Below are 14,912 nucleotides of genomic sequence, written 5' to 3'. Positions count from 1 at the left end.
CTGTCTCAGGAAACAGCAGGATGAGACTGATCTTTTCAGATTTTCCGTAGAAAATAGTCAGGAAAGGTCAGGGAGCTGGGAACTTTCATACAGTTTTACTACTATTATACTCCTCTGCTGATGCACCAGTTCTTTTTCTATCTGTTCCTTCTATTTTCTTTTGGTACCTGTTATTATGACTACATTTCAGTAATGCCAGTAGCATCAAATACGTAAGCAAAGCTATAATAAAATGAATATGCCAGACTGATGGATGGGCCCCAACATAAAAAGGGTGGGATCTTTTGTACTTATTTGGGGCTTTTTGACCAACGAGAACTCTGAAGCATTGTGTACAACTGAAGGTATGGTCTTATAGCTGACAAATGACTAAATGACTTTCTAACCTGTAGAAACACATTCAGAGACATATTGCTATGGAGAATCTACTTCAGAGGTCACTGAGTGGTTAAGAAGTCTTTGTATAATTATTGAGAGTTTGGTGCCAAGGCAGAATCACAAGTGAAAAAAAGAATATCCTCTTAACCTTTAGCTCTACTTTTCAGCTGACATTCAGTGAGATACAGCTCACGTGGTGCACATAGAAAACGTATTATTCCATCTAATTTCTTATGTTTACGCCAAACATACAGTCTTTTTCAAAATTGGTTTGACTATAGGAATTAATATCCAAATTTAGATAAAACCATTTGCTTGGAATAACTGTGGAATCTCTTAAAATTAGTATTATAGGGCACTTGGGTTTCTGGGAAGGTTTTATTTTAGTCTCCAGTGACGTGATATGGTATGCTGTGCAATTCAGCAGCAAAATAGCTGGCGCTATTTGAAAAGTCCAGTTTAGTAGTATTTTCCATTGTTCACAAATGAGGCTTTCAGATTTAACAAATAGTACTTCTTTCCTTTGGAAAACTGTAAATATTACAATTATAGATTTGCAGCAGAGCAAATTCAAGTGTTCTCAGAAGTGCAGGCTAAACTTAATTCTGCCTCAGCGTTGGGACAGCCGTGTTCGGGTCTCTACTATGCAGCTACCCCAGATGCTGTCCTGCGCGGGGCTGGTGGCATTTCTGACGTCTTTAAGTGGCAAAGAAGTACGAGAGGGTGACTGGGATCTTTAAAGAGCTGAAGCAGGTGTCTAAATTATTGCCAGACCAGTATTTTGCTCTGTCTTATAGACACTTTATATGTTTTGACGGTTTCCTAAAAAATAAAGCAAGTAGTCTGATTTTAGTGGAATAGATTGTATATAAAGATAGAGGGATGTGTTTATTTATATTACTTTTATAATGACTTTTTAGGAGAAAACTTCTTCTATATAGCAATAGTTGTGCCATAGGCCAGAAGTAAAGTCAAATAACTTCCAGTAGCTGGAAGCTCTCTACAGCAGCTTAAGATGGTTGTCTTCCACTTTGTACAGTCTTGAGTGAATAATGGTAAAGAACAGAAATGCTGCCTGCTTCAATGGGAATCTCAAAAACAGGACAATGTCTCAAGTTGAGCATATAAAGCTACTAAATTAATTACTTGCATCCATACCACAGACATTTTCCACAGTCTGAACACATTAATTTTCTAGTCTGTAATAGATAAAATGGCATTGTATTAACAAATGTTGTTTCATTAAAAAAAAAATACTAAAAGTTTATGCATAAGAGTATTGTACAGAGGCCACGAATCCATTCATACCTGCATGATTGTATTCATACGTTACTAGTGATTTTCAGAACCTCATGAAATGGAAAGGTCATATGTATTACTGATCATCCCTTTAAGGATGACGTTTGTACCATGACCATTGCAAATATCAGAGAGACTGTTGAAATGTCTGTAAATTCTACAGACAGAAACTGCCTGTGAAAGTCACTTTGATTGGTTTAATACATTCCTCTTATTGGCCTGTAGTATAAAGTATTATGCATAAATAATAGTCCATAATTTTGCATAAATGAAACAGTGGAGCTAAGGAGAGCTAAGACATGGACCTCCTGTCAGATAAACGTTTTGAAGTCCCTGTGGTCCTGTTTAGAATGGGAATGGGTAAGATGCTGATTCAATAAATCCAGCCAGGACATTCTGGTAATTATCCATTTAGACAATCATTCGGTTGCTTCTTGTCAGCCGCTGATTCCTTTTCTCCAACTATAAGTGTTAGTTAGTGCCCATCTTACTCATACAATTTTAACTCTCTAAAAAGATTCCTGTTTTGTAAATTAAGTCAGAGTTTTGGACCTCACATATAATCACAGAGCCTTGTCGTGGTTTAACCCGGCAGGCAGCTAAAAGAACCACACAGCCGTTCGCTCACTCCCCCCCTCAGTGGGGTGGGGGAGAGAATTGGAAAAAAAAGGTAAAACTCATGGCTTGAGATAAAGACAGTTTAATATGACATAAAAGGAAGATAGTAATAGTAACAGTAACAGTAACAGTAATAATAATAGAATATACAAAATAAGTGATGCACAGCGCAGTTGCTCACCACCCACTATCCGATGCCCAGCTAGGTCTCGAGCCACTGTTACCCCCCAGCCAGCTTCTCCCCAGTTATATATGGAGCATGATCATATGGTATGGAATATCACTTTGACCAGTTTGGGTCTGCAGTCCTGGCCATGTCCTCTCCCAGCTTCTTGTGCACCCCCAGCCTCCTTGCTGGCAGGGCAGTATGAGAAGCTGAAAAGTCCTTGCCTTAGTGTAAACATTGCCTAGCAACAACCAAAACATCAGTGTGTTATCAACGTTATTCTCATCCTAAATCCAAACCACAGCACTATAGCCGCTACTAGGAAGAAAATTAACTCTATCACAGCCAAAAGCAGGACAAGCCTAAAAAAATGTGATTGAACACGATAAATTGAATTTTTACATTATTGTGTGGGTTTTTTTAAATAAGGTAAAGTGCTAAGCTATTTTAAAAGATATTATCATTTTATGTATCCTTTTATTATTAGCTCATTTGTGAAAATTGTCTTTAAGATAACCATCACTTTTAAACAAGTTTGTCCTTTAGTTCCTTTCCCATCCTCACATAAAAATATCTGGATGTGATTTGGAGGGCTTTTAAGGACAAATGAGCAGATGCCATGGGAAGGACAGGTGCGAGACTGGATTCCAGCTTTGTCATGATGAGCAGCGATGTAAGTCCTATTCCTCGGGGGCAGGTACCTTCTCATACAGCTGACTGAGAAAAAAAAATCTCAGTTGGTCTCCCCAGGGAACCACAGCGTATGTCCTCAGTTCAGAGGGTTGAGGGAGGTGACTGGGAAGATTTAGTACTGGGAGACAGGAAAGGGGAGGAGGGAGATCCTTACACTGGAGCACTTACATGTTCTCTGGGTAACCGGGTAGTCAGACCTGGTAACTGATAAATTGGATTAGGAGCATAGAGTCCAGGCAAGGACTACAGAGCATAGCTGATCTCAAAAGAGAACAAAAAAATTACCATACATTTTATCTGATGGGTTTGTTTCACATTTATGTTATGGCCAGTACATTATTTACCCATCAGTGGAGGCGGATTTAACCTGTGCTCCTTTAATCCCATGCTGGTGATGTAAAAAGATTTTGGTGTTGAGAATGTACGTTGCTTTCCTATGCATGTTACTCAGGCATCACACTTGACTGAGAAGTAAGGTAAAACCTGGGCACACTAGTAAATGACAAGGCCTCCTTTGTTAAACCAGGTTATAATCAATCACAAAAGGTGAAAAATCATACAAAACAAGGGATAACTGTGCTCCCGACATCTCAGAAGACTGCAGTATATATGCGCTTTCTCTGTCTCTGTCTCTCCAGTTTTCTGTCTCTTTTTTTCTGTTCTCCTCGCAACACATGTACGAGACCAGGCTTTTTATGTCATACTGCAGCAGTAGCACCATCCCACACACTCTCTGTCTCTGAAGAAATGTAAGCCTTCTCCCGTTTATCTTCAAATAGATTTCAGTGATTTCTGAACTGAATATCTTCTGTCTGAAGGATCGTATATCTGCTTAACCTGTAAAGAAATGACAGCTTAGGCTTGAGTCAGTCTCTCAAATACAGGCATCTAGTGCCATTTGAGACACCTAAGGGTGCCCAAGACATCCACCCAGGGCTGGCAGATATGACACAGGACCTGCAGGACACCTGTGCTCTTCTGGAGCAGCAGCTGGGGACCAGGTGAGATACTCCAGGGCATCTCCAATGGCGCAAGATGCCTGTATTAGATAACTGATTTGAGCCTCCTGTTTCTGGGCATAATGTATATTTAATGTGTAAGATGACTGATCAGAAATTAAGTTCCTGGGTTTGTTTTTGTTTTGTTCTGAGGCCAAGTTGTACAAATCTATAATTACGTCGTCTCCCTCTTGATGCTAATGGAACTGCTTATACACGTAATTGCTACTGTTGTGGGTAAAATGTACATGACTGAGCTCTCCAGTCTCCAGTTCTGGCTATGCAGCAGCTGTTCTTGATGGGAAATTTGATAAATGACAGACCATTCAAAATTTGTATTCTTCACAATATTAAAGAAAAGCCACACAACTTTTAGAGCTAATAACTAAAAATGAACATGTATATTTACACAGAAAGCTTTGCACTTTAGGGCTTGTAAAAATCTTCTGTCAATTCTGGCAGCGTACAATTTGTGAAAGAAGCAAAAGACTAGATTATATAGCATCTCTCTCTGAGACCAGATTTATGTTTTGTGTGCCAGAACAACATTAAGCAAATCCTCTTCTTCCTGCTAAAGCAGCTATCCAGTTTGTAGCTCTCAAGAATTTTCTTTTTTCAGTGATAAACATTACTTTGAAAACTTTTCCATGCACCTGGGTGCTGACCAAAGACAACAAATAGCGGAACAGGAAACCATAATTCAATTCTTTACTATATAGAAAGCTTTGCAGATGACCTAAGCAGCTACATTATTTATATGTACTGGCTTTTTAAAGAGGTTGATATGTTTTTTTGGCTGATGGAAATGGAAAATCTGTCTCTTTTGGTGTATTCTGTGTACATTTAATTGGCTTTTAATCCTCTGTATAGTTACATGCCTATATCGCTTTTCCTTCTATTTCAGAGAACAAGACACAGAAACAGGCATAAAGCATTCCCAGCAAGATGCCTTTTGAACATACAAATGTTGCAGACCAAACTGGCTGCATGGCCTTAAATGCTGAGGATTTAAAGCAAAATCTGTATAAGAGGGACCTTACTTAAACATTTCCTTGTTATGGGTATTAGTAGCAGTTCTGGTATGTTATGGTTTTACTATGAATGCTGCTTTTTTTTTTTTTCTTTTCCATATCTAAGGTGGATTACCCATTTTGTTAATACTTTTTAAAGTCTGATTTAAGGTTTTCTTAATAATTGAAATTTTAACATGATATCAGAGCTGAAACTTATGCCAAACCTCAAACCTGAAGACAGACTGGATCGCTCTGTAGATTGGCTTCTTTCCCTTGACCTAGTTTCAGAAAACATTCAGGCAGCAAAGTGACTTCTGGCACTGTTTGTTGGGTCATGGGAGGAAGCCAGTTCCTCCAGTACATCAGGTATATGCAGTTCCCTGAAAGTGCTTCCTTACAGTGACATGTAGAAATACATCTCAAAGAAAAGAGATTAAAAGAAAATTAGTAGTAGTTTTCCTTCTTTTTTTTTGCTTGGACAGGTCCCAGACATTTTCAGCTACATGACTTCTCCAGAAGATACTGATGGCCAGCTCTCTGTATTGATAGGCAGGTTAAAGTTCAACGGATCTTTTGGCTTTATGCCTGTTATGTTTTTTCCAGCAACTTAATACAGTGTTTCTTTCTGACATTTGTAGATATTTTCAGTTGATGTGTGTCTCTCTAGAGACAAAGTACTGAAGCTGAAATTTTCTATCATTCTGTCAAAAATGACTGAACAAAATAGGAACAAAAATCTACATTCTGCCTTGAGGAACTTTTAAAAATTTCTGTAGCGTAGATACAATGTGCTTCAGTTCTCTAGAACCTTTATCTTTTTTTAATCCATCCAATAACCCAGTCTAGAAAATTTGTCTTCTAAACATACATTGGTAGTGTGGGATCAAAACCTGCTAAGTATCATAATTTATATGTATTGCAGTTCCTGGCAAGAGGTATAGAATGCAGAAATCCAACTCTGTTGAGGTAAACAGATCTTTAGATCAGGTACTTTTGCACAAGACAAAAGTCTCCTGCAGAAGACATCTCTCCTGTTCTAGAGAGATGACAATTACGTGTCCAGTCTAGCTGGCTCCACAGACTCAATTAGATCACTTGATTGAATTTTGAATCTATTGATATAAGTGGATAATTATTCCTGTTCTTTTGGAAGTGGAACTAGCTTAGATATTACAGTTACAATATGTATATTTATGTGCAAATAGCTCTTACTAGGTGGTCTGAGCTTAAAATATTGAATTTGTCACCCTTTGTTGGAGCTGAAAATATGTCCACGGTGGTTCAAAATAATGTTAATAACATATTTGATGTTGATATTAGTTTCTTGATTAGCTATAAGAGGAAATTTAATCTTGTTAAAAGGAACATGAATGGGAACTTATTAGGTTCATTTATTTTCCTTATGAATTCTTACACTTATGATTTTTGTTCCTCCTTCTCTGTCAATGCTTTACTACCTGCTCCTCTCTGAAAAGATGAGTCAATTGCCTTAAGTATACACATGAAGAAACTACAGAATTGTGAATTAATATGCTTATTTTCATAGCTGGACATCTTGGTTTTTATTCCATCCTAGTGTCCTAATCTGAGTCACCATGAGCGAACCATATTATAAAATCATTGAGACTAGGAACTAGGACCAGACTGTTGTTTGTTGTTGGGCTGCTGAGAGTTTCCCTGATAAAACAGACATTCAGGAGTTGGCTGATATATACTTATGTCAGTTAAGCAGAGGTCTAATGTACTTAGTGATTTAGAGGAGCAGAACAATGCTTATCAGATGGACCAGGAGCTGATGCACGTAAGAATCAACTGCCAAAGACACAAAGCTGTTCTGTCATGTACCACGGCAAACATTCAGAAAAAAGCAAAGTGACTGCAAAATGCTTGCACTGTTCTGTGCTCTACTCATAAGTGGTTTTTGACAAAATATAGGCTTGCTTTTCATAAGAAAATGCTAATTATTCAAACCCAAAAGCTTTTCTGATACTGTATAATTTTCAGTGAAATTTTAGTTGAGAAAAAGATCCATACTCATAGCCTACTTGATAAACTCTACATTATTCAGAAATAGCTTTTTTGTTTTCTTTCTGGGATATATTGAAAGATCTGAGGAAGTTCTTGTCCTTTTGTTTACTGTGTTAAGTGATATGAATGCCTATAGCATTGAATGTAAACATAAATGTCAAATATTGAGATTATGTCAAATCTGAATGTGGAATAGAACTGGTATTGGGACCGGTGCTATTTAACATCTTTGTCAGCGACATGGACAGTGGTATAGAGTGCACCCTCAGCAAGTTTGCTGATGACACCAAGCTGTGTGGTATGGTCAACGTGCTGGAGGGAAGGGATGCCATCCAGAGGGACCTCAACAGGCTTGAGAGGTGGGCCTGTGTGAACCACATGAAGTTCAACAAGGCCAAGTACCAGGTCCTGCACATAGGTTGGGGCAATCCCAAGCACAAATACAGGCTGGGCAGAGAATGGATTGAGAGGAGCCCCGAGGAGGAGGACTTGGGGTTGTTGGTTGATGAGAAGCTCAACATGAGCCAGCAATGTGTGCTCGCAGCCCAGAAAGCCAAACATATCCTGGGCTGCATCAAAAGAAGTGTGACCAGCAGGTCAAGGGAGGTTATTCTCCCCCTCTACTCCACTCTCGTTAGACCCCACCTGGAGTACTGTGTCCAGCTCTGCGGTCCCCAGCTCAAGAAAGACATGGAGCTGTTGGAGCAAGTCCAGAGGAGGGCCACAAAGATGACCAGAGGGTTGGAGCACCTCTCCTATGAAGACAGGCTGAGAATGTTGGGGTTGTTCAGCCTGGAGAAAAGGTGGCTCTGGGGAGACCTTACTGCAGCCTTCCAGTACCTGAAAGGGGCCTACAGGAAAGATGGTGAGGGAAACGTTCACAAGGCCATGGAGTGACAGGACAAGGGATAATGACCTTAAGCTGAAGGAGGGTAGATTTAGATCAGATATTAGGAAGAAATTCTTTACTGTGAGGGTGGTGAGGCACTGGAACAGGTTGCCCAGAGAAGCTGTGGATGCCCCATCCCTGGAAGTGTTCAAGGCCAGGTTGGATGAGGCTTTGGGCAACCTGGCCTAGTGGAGGGTGTCCCTGCCCATAGCAGGGGGGTTGGAACTAGATGATCTTTGAGGTCCCTTCCAACCTAAACCATTCTGTGATTCTATGTGAGTAAGAGAACCACTGTAACATATTGGTTGACTGTAATAACTACCAATTTAGACATTCTCATTTTAAATTTTAGAATGATAGCTAAATCTAGCAGCTAAATAAAACCAGTCCAGTTCTATAGGAGGATGCTGGTAAATGATCTGGCAGATTACATAATTATACTGTCTAATCCAACAGTAGAGGAACTGCAGGGACTTTTTTTTATTAATAGACAGAATGCACTACCATGAATCCATCTTACAACAGTGTTTATCTTTTTAATAATTATGAGCAGCTAGTTAAATGCAATGACAGATAGAATAAATAGAGATTCTGTAGGCATCATGAATAGGATTATCATGAGATATTTATTTTAGTTTCTTTTTAAAACTCAAAACCTCTATAAGGTCTGAAAAACTTCTCAACCGACTTTTATGGGGTTGCTATAATCCTGTTTATAAAAGAAAAGTTTCCATGTTCATTCACTGATGTAGGTCCACAAAATACTGTTTAAAGATTTTTCTGTTTGAGTAAGATTTATGAGACAATATGTTTTGGAAAAGTGCCACAGTTTTACAAACGTGGGATCGGGAAGTGCTGACAAGATTCAGAAAAGCAACTTAGAAACTGCCTTATTCATCACAAGAAAACATTGGAGCAAATCTGAAGAAAAAGTAATTATAATTTCCAAAGCAGACCTAGGTCTTACGTGTATTAAATTTACAGTGCTATAAGGGATGCTACTGAAAAACACAGTGATGCTTAAGATAGCATTTATTCCACCACCATCAAAGAAAGTTAAATTTGGATTTCTTTATAAGACACCTAAAATTGGTAGTTTAAGATACTGTCCTGCAAAACCGCAACAGACCTAATTTTTAAGCCTTCTGTTAGTAGAAATCTGGTGGAGTTAAATGGAATAATTATTTTGTTAAAGATGATGTGTTTTCCTCTTAGAATATTTCATGCCATTTAAAAGTCACTTCACCATGTACCCAGTTTATAATTTGGAGCTTGGAAGAGGCTACATTGCTGAAAAAAACCCACCCCAGCATTGCAACAGAAACCAGCTATCCTGATGAAATCGATTCTTGCTATGTAATGAGAATAGCAGTGAGGAAAGGAAAGGTTGTTCTCAATTAAGTTTAGTGCTAGGCCACAAGTTCCAATAATCTGGATATGCAGATGTGAATATAGTAAAAAACAGCTTGATACTTGTGTTGTTTGAAAAATACTTATATAAAGAATCCTTCTTCTACGCGTAGGAGGGCTGTTCTGTCTGGCGAGTCTCAGAGTCCCACCTTGCTGCCACCAGTCTCTTGGCTCAGCTGCCTGCTGCTTTAGCTCTGTGGGACACCAGTGTAGCTCTGCTCGTGCTGGGGATTTTCAAAGGAGTCCATCTTGAATTTTTTGTCAGCTAAGCCTATAGTGAAACAAAGATATACTACAGGATTTACTATCTCAAACTGATATAATTTTTGATTTTATGTACTTTCAGGATGGAAATGTTGCTAGAGAGCATTGCAAATGAATTACGTGCATTTGAAACATGATTTGTACCTCATTGGTGACAGCAGTAAAATGTTCATCTTTCATGAACTGTTAATCCATATATCTTTATTATATGCATGGAGTATTAATGTATTTCTAAACAACTCTTCTTATCAGTCTATATAATTGAAGTTGTTCAATGGGTTTGTAATGAAACTTTGAATATACGCTCAACTAAAAAAGATTCAGCTCAGATAGTCTTCACATAGAAAACATTGATTTTGCTTCTTCATGCCATTATACCAAAATACATCGGAAAACATGTGTGCTCATGTAAACTGATATAACTCCACTGTGTCCCGTGAGATTCATGCCAACTAAAATTCTGACCCGTGATGACTATTACTGACATCAGCATTATATTGCAGAGTGATGAAGATCTAGGAAGCAGTTGCCTTCAGTCTTAGAGAACTTACGATGTTTCATATTTACTTGCTTTGCATCAATTAAATATTAAAAATAAATACCTGTATTGTCATTAGGACTCAAGAATAAACTGTAGGAAGCTGCCTTGCCTAGTGACTCGACTGTTATAGACTTGCAGATGTATTACTTTCATATTGTTGTAAATAAGCATTTGAAAAAAATTGATCAACTCATACATCTAAGCTTATTCTGTAGTTGTGTATTAATAAAATTCCTCACTATGTGAGCTATACAGTTATGTGTAGTATATTTTGTAGATGAAAGGCAAGGTGAGGGAAAACACCCTCTTAATGCCGGTACTCCTCAGTTTACCTTTTCGGCATGTCTGTTTGAGTGCAGTGAGTTGAATAGCAGGGAAAAAACCCAAACCACCGAGAAAACTAACTGGAAAGGACCAGGCCCAGTTTAGAGCAAAAGTGTCAAGGGACCTAAGTGAAGGAAGGCCTATAGGGGCAAAGTTTGTCTTTCACATGCTTGGCCCCAAGATTAGAGGGAATGCTAAATAGGTTAGGGATCCCAGCTAGAACATGAAAGTGGACAGCGGGCATCCATGAGCCCTGGCAGGAATACGTGGAGAGAGCAGGGAAGAACCTGTCTTTGGTCAGAGGTGGAGGCAACCGGGAATGAATGGAAAGATGAATGGCAAAGCAGAGGAAAAGACAGGTTTTATTGCTGTAGTCTTTGCACTTGTATTTATGTATCTTTGGGCTAAATTGAATTACGAGTACTGGTTAAAAAACTCTGAATCACTTTACACAGCAGCTTTCATAGGCTTCTGAAAGAAAAGGATCTGTAGGTGCACAACACAGTTAGACTTGTGAGGTTAATGTAATTAATGAAAAAGAATTGCAGGCTGGATTTTCAGCCTTAAAATATTAGGACAGTCTGGTTGTAACCAGAGGTTACAGGGGTAAAACTCAGAAATCTGCCTCACAAAGGAATTATTCCCATGATTAAATTATATGTTGTCAGATTTGGGGGCTCACATCAATCTATGATCAAATATGTATCTGCATGTCAAGCTATCAGCCTCTGAGTGGAATTAATTAATTCCTCCTACTGCAAAAATAATTGAAATCCATGTCAGACAACTAGATAGTATAAATGAGGTCGTGAAAGTTTAGTAAATTTTTATGTCATTTCTGTAATCATGTTTGTGGTTGAGGTGCCAAGATCTCTTTTTTCAATATATCAGAATCTAGCAGAATAGCTGTGGTTGAGTAAGCGCCTCCAACTCTATTAGCACAAAATAATTAGATCTTCTTTGGATTAATCCTCTTCAAGAGTTATTGTTGTCATTTTGTGAGATCAATTTTGAAAAGCTTTATTTCTTTGTACTGTAAGAATATCTTACTCCTCTGATTTGTGTTTGTTCATTTAATGGTGCTCCCATTTGAACTTTAGTAAGAGTATTCCAGAAAAGAGTCTGAGATTAACTATTCTTGATTAAAATTTAAACTAAATGCAGCTGGCGTGACCTCAAAATAATAATCATAGTGAATGAAAAGCTTAAACAAGTATTTATGTACTAGTACATTTTGAAAACAAGAGTAGAAAACAGTTATTTTATGGCAAAGCATACTTTAAATTACTCCCTGGATTAACTTCACATTAAATCCGATTCACTGTAATACAAATGCCTTTCTTTAATACCTGATCGAGGCTCTACAGGAGGAAAATTATTGCATTGATTTTACTTACATTTCTTCTTCACATAAAATATATTAACATGTATCCAACGGTAGAATATTAGCAGTGTTTTAAGATATATGCTGATCTATGCAAAGTTAGAATCACATTTGTCAGGCAGCAAATTTCAAAGATGATAAAACCTGAAGATTAATAGAAAAATGATACAAAACACTTATAGTCCTTTATATTCCAAACAGTTTTGCCACGGACCGTATCTTTATCTTTTGGGTGCTCATATACCTGTTTTTTCGTAACTGTTAGCTGTTCCCACATATCTCACTTTAATTTCACATTATTGAGCCTTGGACAAGTTTCTTCATAAAAATACATACACGTTTTTGCTAGTTTAGTTACTGTATTAAATGTCAGTAGTCAGTGTCACTACTCTGGCTTGTTCACATGTCATTCATATTCCTTGGCTGGCTATGGTAAAGGAGGGCTTTAACCTGACTTGCATCAGTTAATCAATCAGGCATTTCAACACCGGTTTCCTAAACAGGGAGAAAATTAATCTTTTAACAACCATTGCATTTGTCTTAAATGTTAAAAAGCTAGATTTAGATCTCTTCATTGCTTGGTTTGACCCCCCAGCCTCACGGTGAGTGCACCTTTTCTATTTCACTGTTTATTTAATTCATTTATATATGGGAATACCTCTAACAACTTTGGTATTACAAAGTTTTTTAATAGGCTGGAGGGAAGTTTCCAGGTATGTATTTATCTTCCAGTGGGGTGTTTTTCAATCCTTTTGCTTTTCCATAGTTTTTTGAGGTGTATCCTCCCTATGGTAAGAAACGTGGTTGGTTTTTTTCTCTTTCTTTTTTTGTGCATCACTGCACAAAATGAAAATCTCTGACCAATATTAATACTGAAATCTCTCGCACATCTTTCAGAATTACATCCTTGAATCCTTGAATCAACTTAAAAATTTTTCAGAATCCACAAGTTCCTTTAATGTTGCTTTCAATTGAGTTTCTAGTCATCAATAATCATAAAATATGACATCAAGAATACCCCAAACCCCACAGAAATAATGAGCTGAGATAGCTATAAAATGGCTTAGAAGACTCACTTCCTAGTATGGTCAAATATAGTGTTAATGAACATTGCATAGAGCAGATAGCCAGCCAGGGTCCTGACCCTGGTATTCAAGCCATTTAAGCACTTAGGCAGTCTTTAGCAGTTGCTGTCATTTCCTGGCCTAGGAAAGGGTGGTGGCCTCCCAAAAAGATGCTACCCATCTGATTTGCTGTCATTTTCACATTATCTTTCCAGGGTGAAATTGCACTCCAATGTGATTATTGTCAGTCTGTAATGGCAATAAAATCTTAGAGACTTTTCATCCCATTGATCACAATCAAACAGGCTGTAAACACTCTCATTCACCCTGAGCTCTTGTTTTTGTGGTTTGCTTGATCAAGGCACACATGCAAAACAATATTCACCAGAACCGAACTGTTAATTAGCATTGCACTTAGTTTGCCTTTCACCGTTATCCATTCAAGAACATCCTGCATTGCATACTCAGATATTATGTATATATTTGCAGGTGAAAGTAATATATTGACAGGAGACTACCGAACAAGGCACTTTCTCATTTGCATTAATTTTATGATATTTAACTCTTGTGTACTTTAGTATTTATGGTCTTTATTCAGGTAAGCACTCTCTCACGACCAATGCCTGGATTAATCACTACTGTATTAAAGCTGGCTTGTTGTTCTTGGGCAAACTACTGGCTTACTTCTCTGAGTAATGCTATGTTAGATTAAAGTATATAATTTGATTTCAAAACTGAGGATTCTAATAAAAAATACGCTGCAATAGGAGAATCTGAAAAGCACTGGAAAACAAAACAATGTATTGTTTGAGAATATGACAGGCAAATCATAATACGTAGTTAACACTTTCTAACAAACTGTTTTACTGTCTATTTTGATTTTTTTATACACACAGGCTTTTCCTAAATCCTTAGTAAGTGTGTAAACAAACATTATCTTCTAACATCGAATCAAGAACTTTACTAGTTTTCTATTTTGAAATTAAAATGTCACCAGGTTCTTACTTGAAAACAATGTCAAGGCTTTGCCAGAGAGACTGAAGGATAGTGATTCATTCAGTAGAGCTATGAAAAATGAAGCGCAATTTAGCAATTATGTTAGTCATGACCATAAGGGAGCTGAACTTTTCAGGTTAGATTTCACGTCCCTAGAGGAGTACATTTAGGGATGTTGTACTGTCATCACCTTGAAGAATTCAGATTTTAATTTTTGAGTTGTAGAAAGGCACAGAATTTAAGAACAGAATCGTGTATTATTAAAAGCTGGTTTTGAAGTTTTCTTATAAACCACTGCTTCCCTAGAAGCCCAATAATTTTCCAGCTGAAAGCTCTTTCTGATATAGTATTTGTGTAGATAACAAACAGAACATTTCTAAGTAATTTCACAAGTAATTAAATATAGCTGGATGAATATAGTTATGTAGTTAATTTAGAAATCTGTGTAGGACTTTTTTCAGAAAGTAATGGAGCAGTGCATCATTTAATAACTAAGAAAGATGGCCATTGTGTTGGACAGAAAGCCTGAGAATTATTTTTAGTTGGTTTTTTTTTGCAATAAGAGCACAAGAGGTGCTTTATAAGGCACAGTCCATGTACTTTGCCTTAGGAAAAGATGCTAGAGCTGATGCTGTATTTAGCAGGGACAGTTGTATCATGGTGTAGTTCCTTAGAACCGCGTGATAATTAATTAAAGAACATTCTATCTAAAATAAATATCTAAATGCGTCTCTTCTGTCAGAAACATGACATATTCTGATAAATTCTGCTGTAGTAAGTTCAGGCTGAGACATATCTTTTGTGTTATGTTTTCTTTCACCAGGAGATACAGAGATGTTATGTAAAA

General features: G+C 37.6%; 1 protein-coding gene across 11 annotated transcripts in view; it reads left to right on the top strand.

Annotated features, from left to right (window-relative positions):
- PDE1A (phosphodiesterase 1A) overlaps nt 1-14,912 on the top strand; it is a 163,346-nt gene that overhangs the window by 76,092 nt on the left and 72,342 nt on the right. For 2 of the 11 annotated variants that reach the window (XM_054829580.1, XM_054829574.1), the window contains exon 1: nt 3,874-4,155. The exons of the other annotated variants lie outside the window; for them this stretch is intronic. In XM_054829580.1, coding sequence (XP_054685555.1) covers nt 4,100-4,155 — 56 coding nt within the window. In that variant the 5' untranslated portion in view covers nt 3,874-4,099. Of the gene's footprint in view, nt 1-3,873; nt 4,156-14,912 lie in introns of those variants that run through there. 11 annotated transcript variants of the gene reach the window in all.

This window comes from Grus americana, chromosome 6, assembly GCF_028858705.1.
Source record: "Grus americana isolate bGruAme1 chromosome 6, bGruAme1.mat, whole genome shotgun sequence".
NCBI lineage: Eukaryota > Metazoa > Chordata > Aves > Gruiformes > Gruidae > Grus > Grus americana.
The sequence above is the reverse complement of the archived record's forward strand: the minus strand, read 5'-3'. Positions and strand labels throughout refer to the sequence as shown.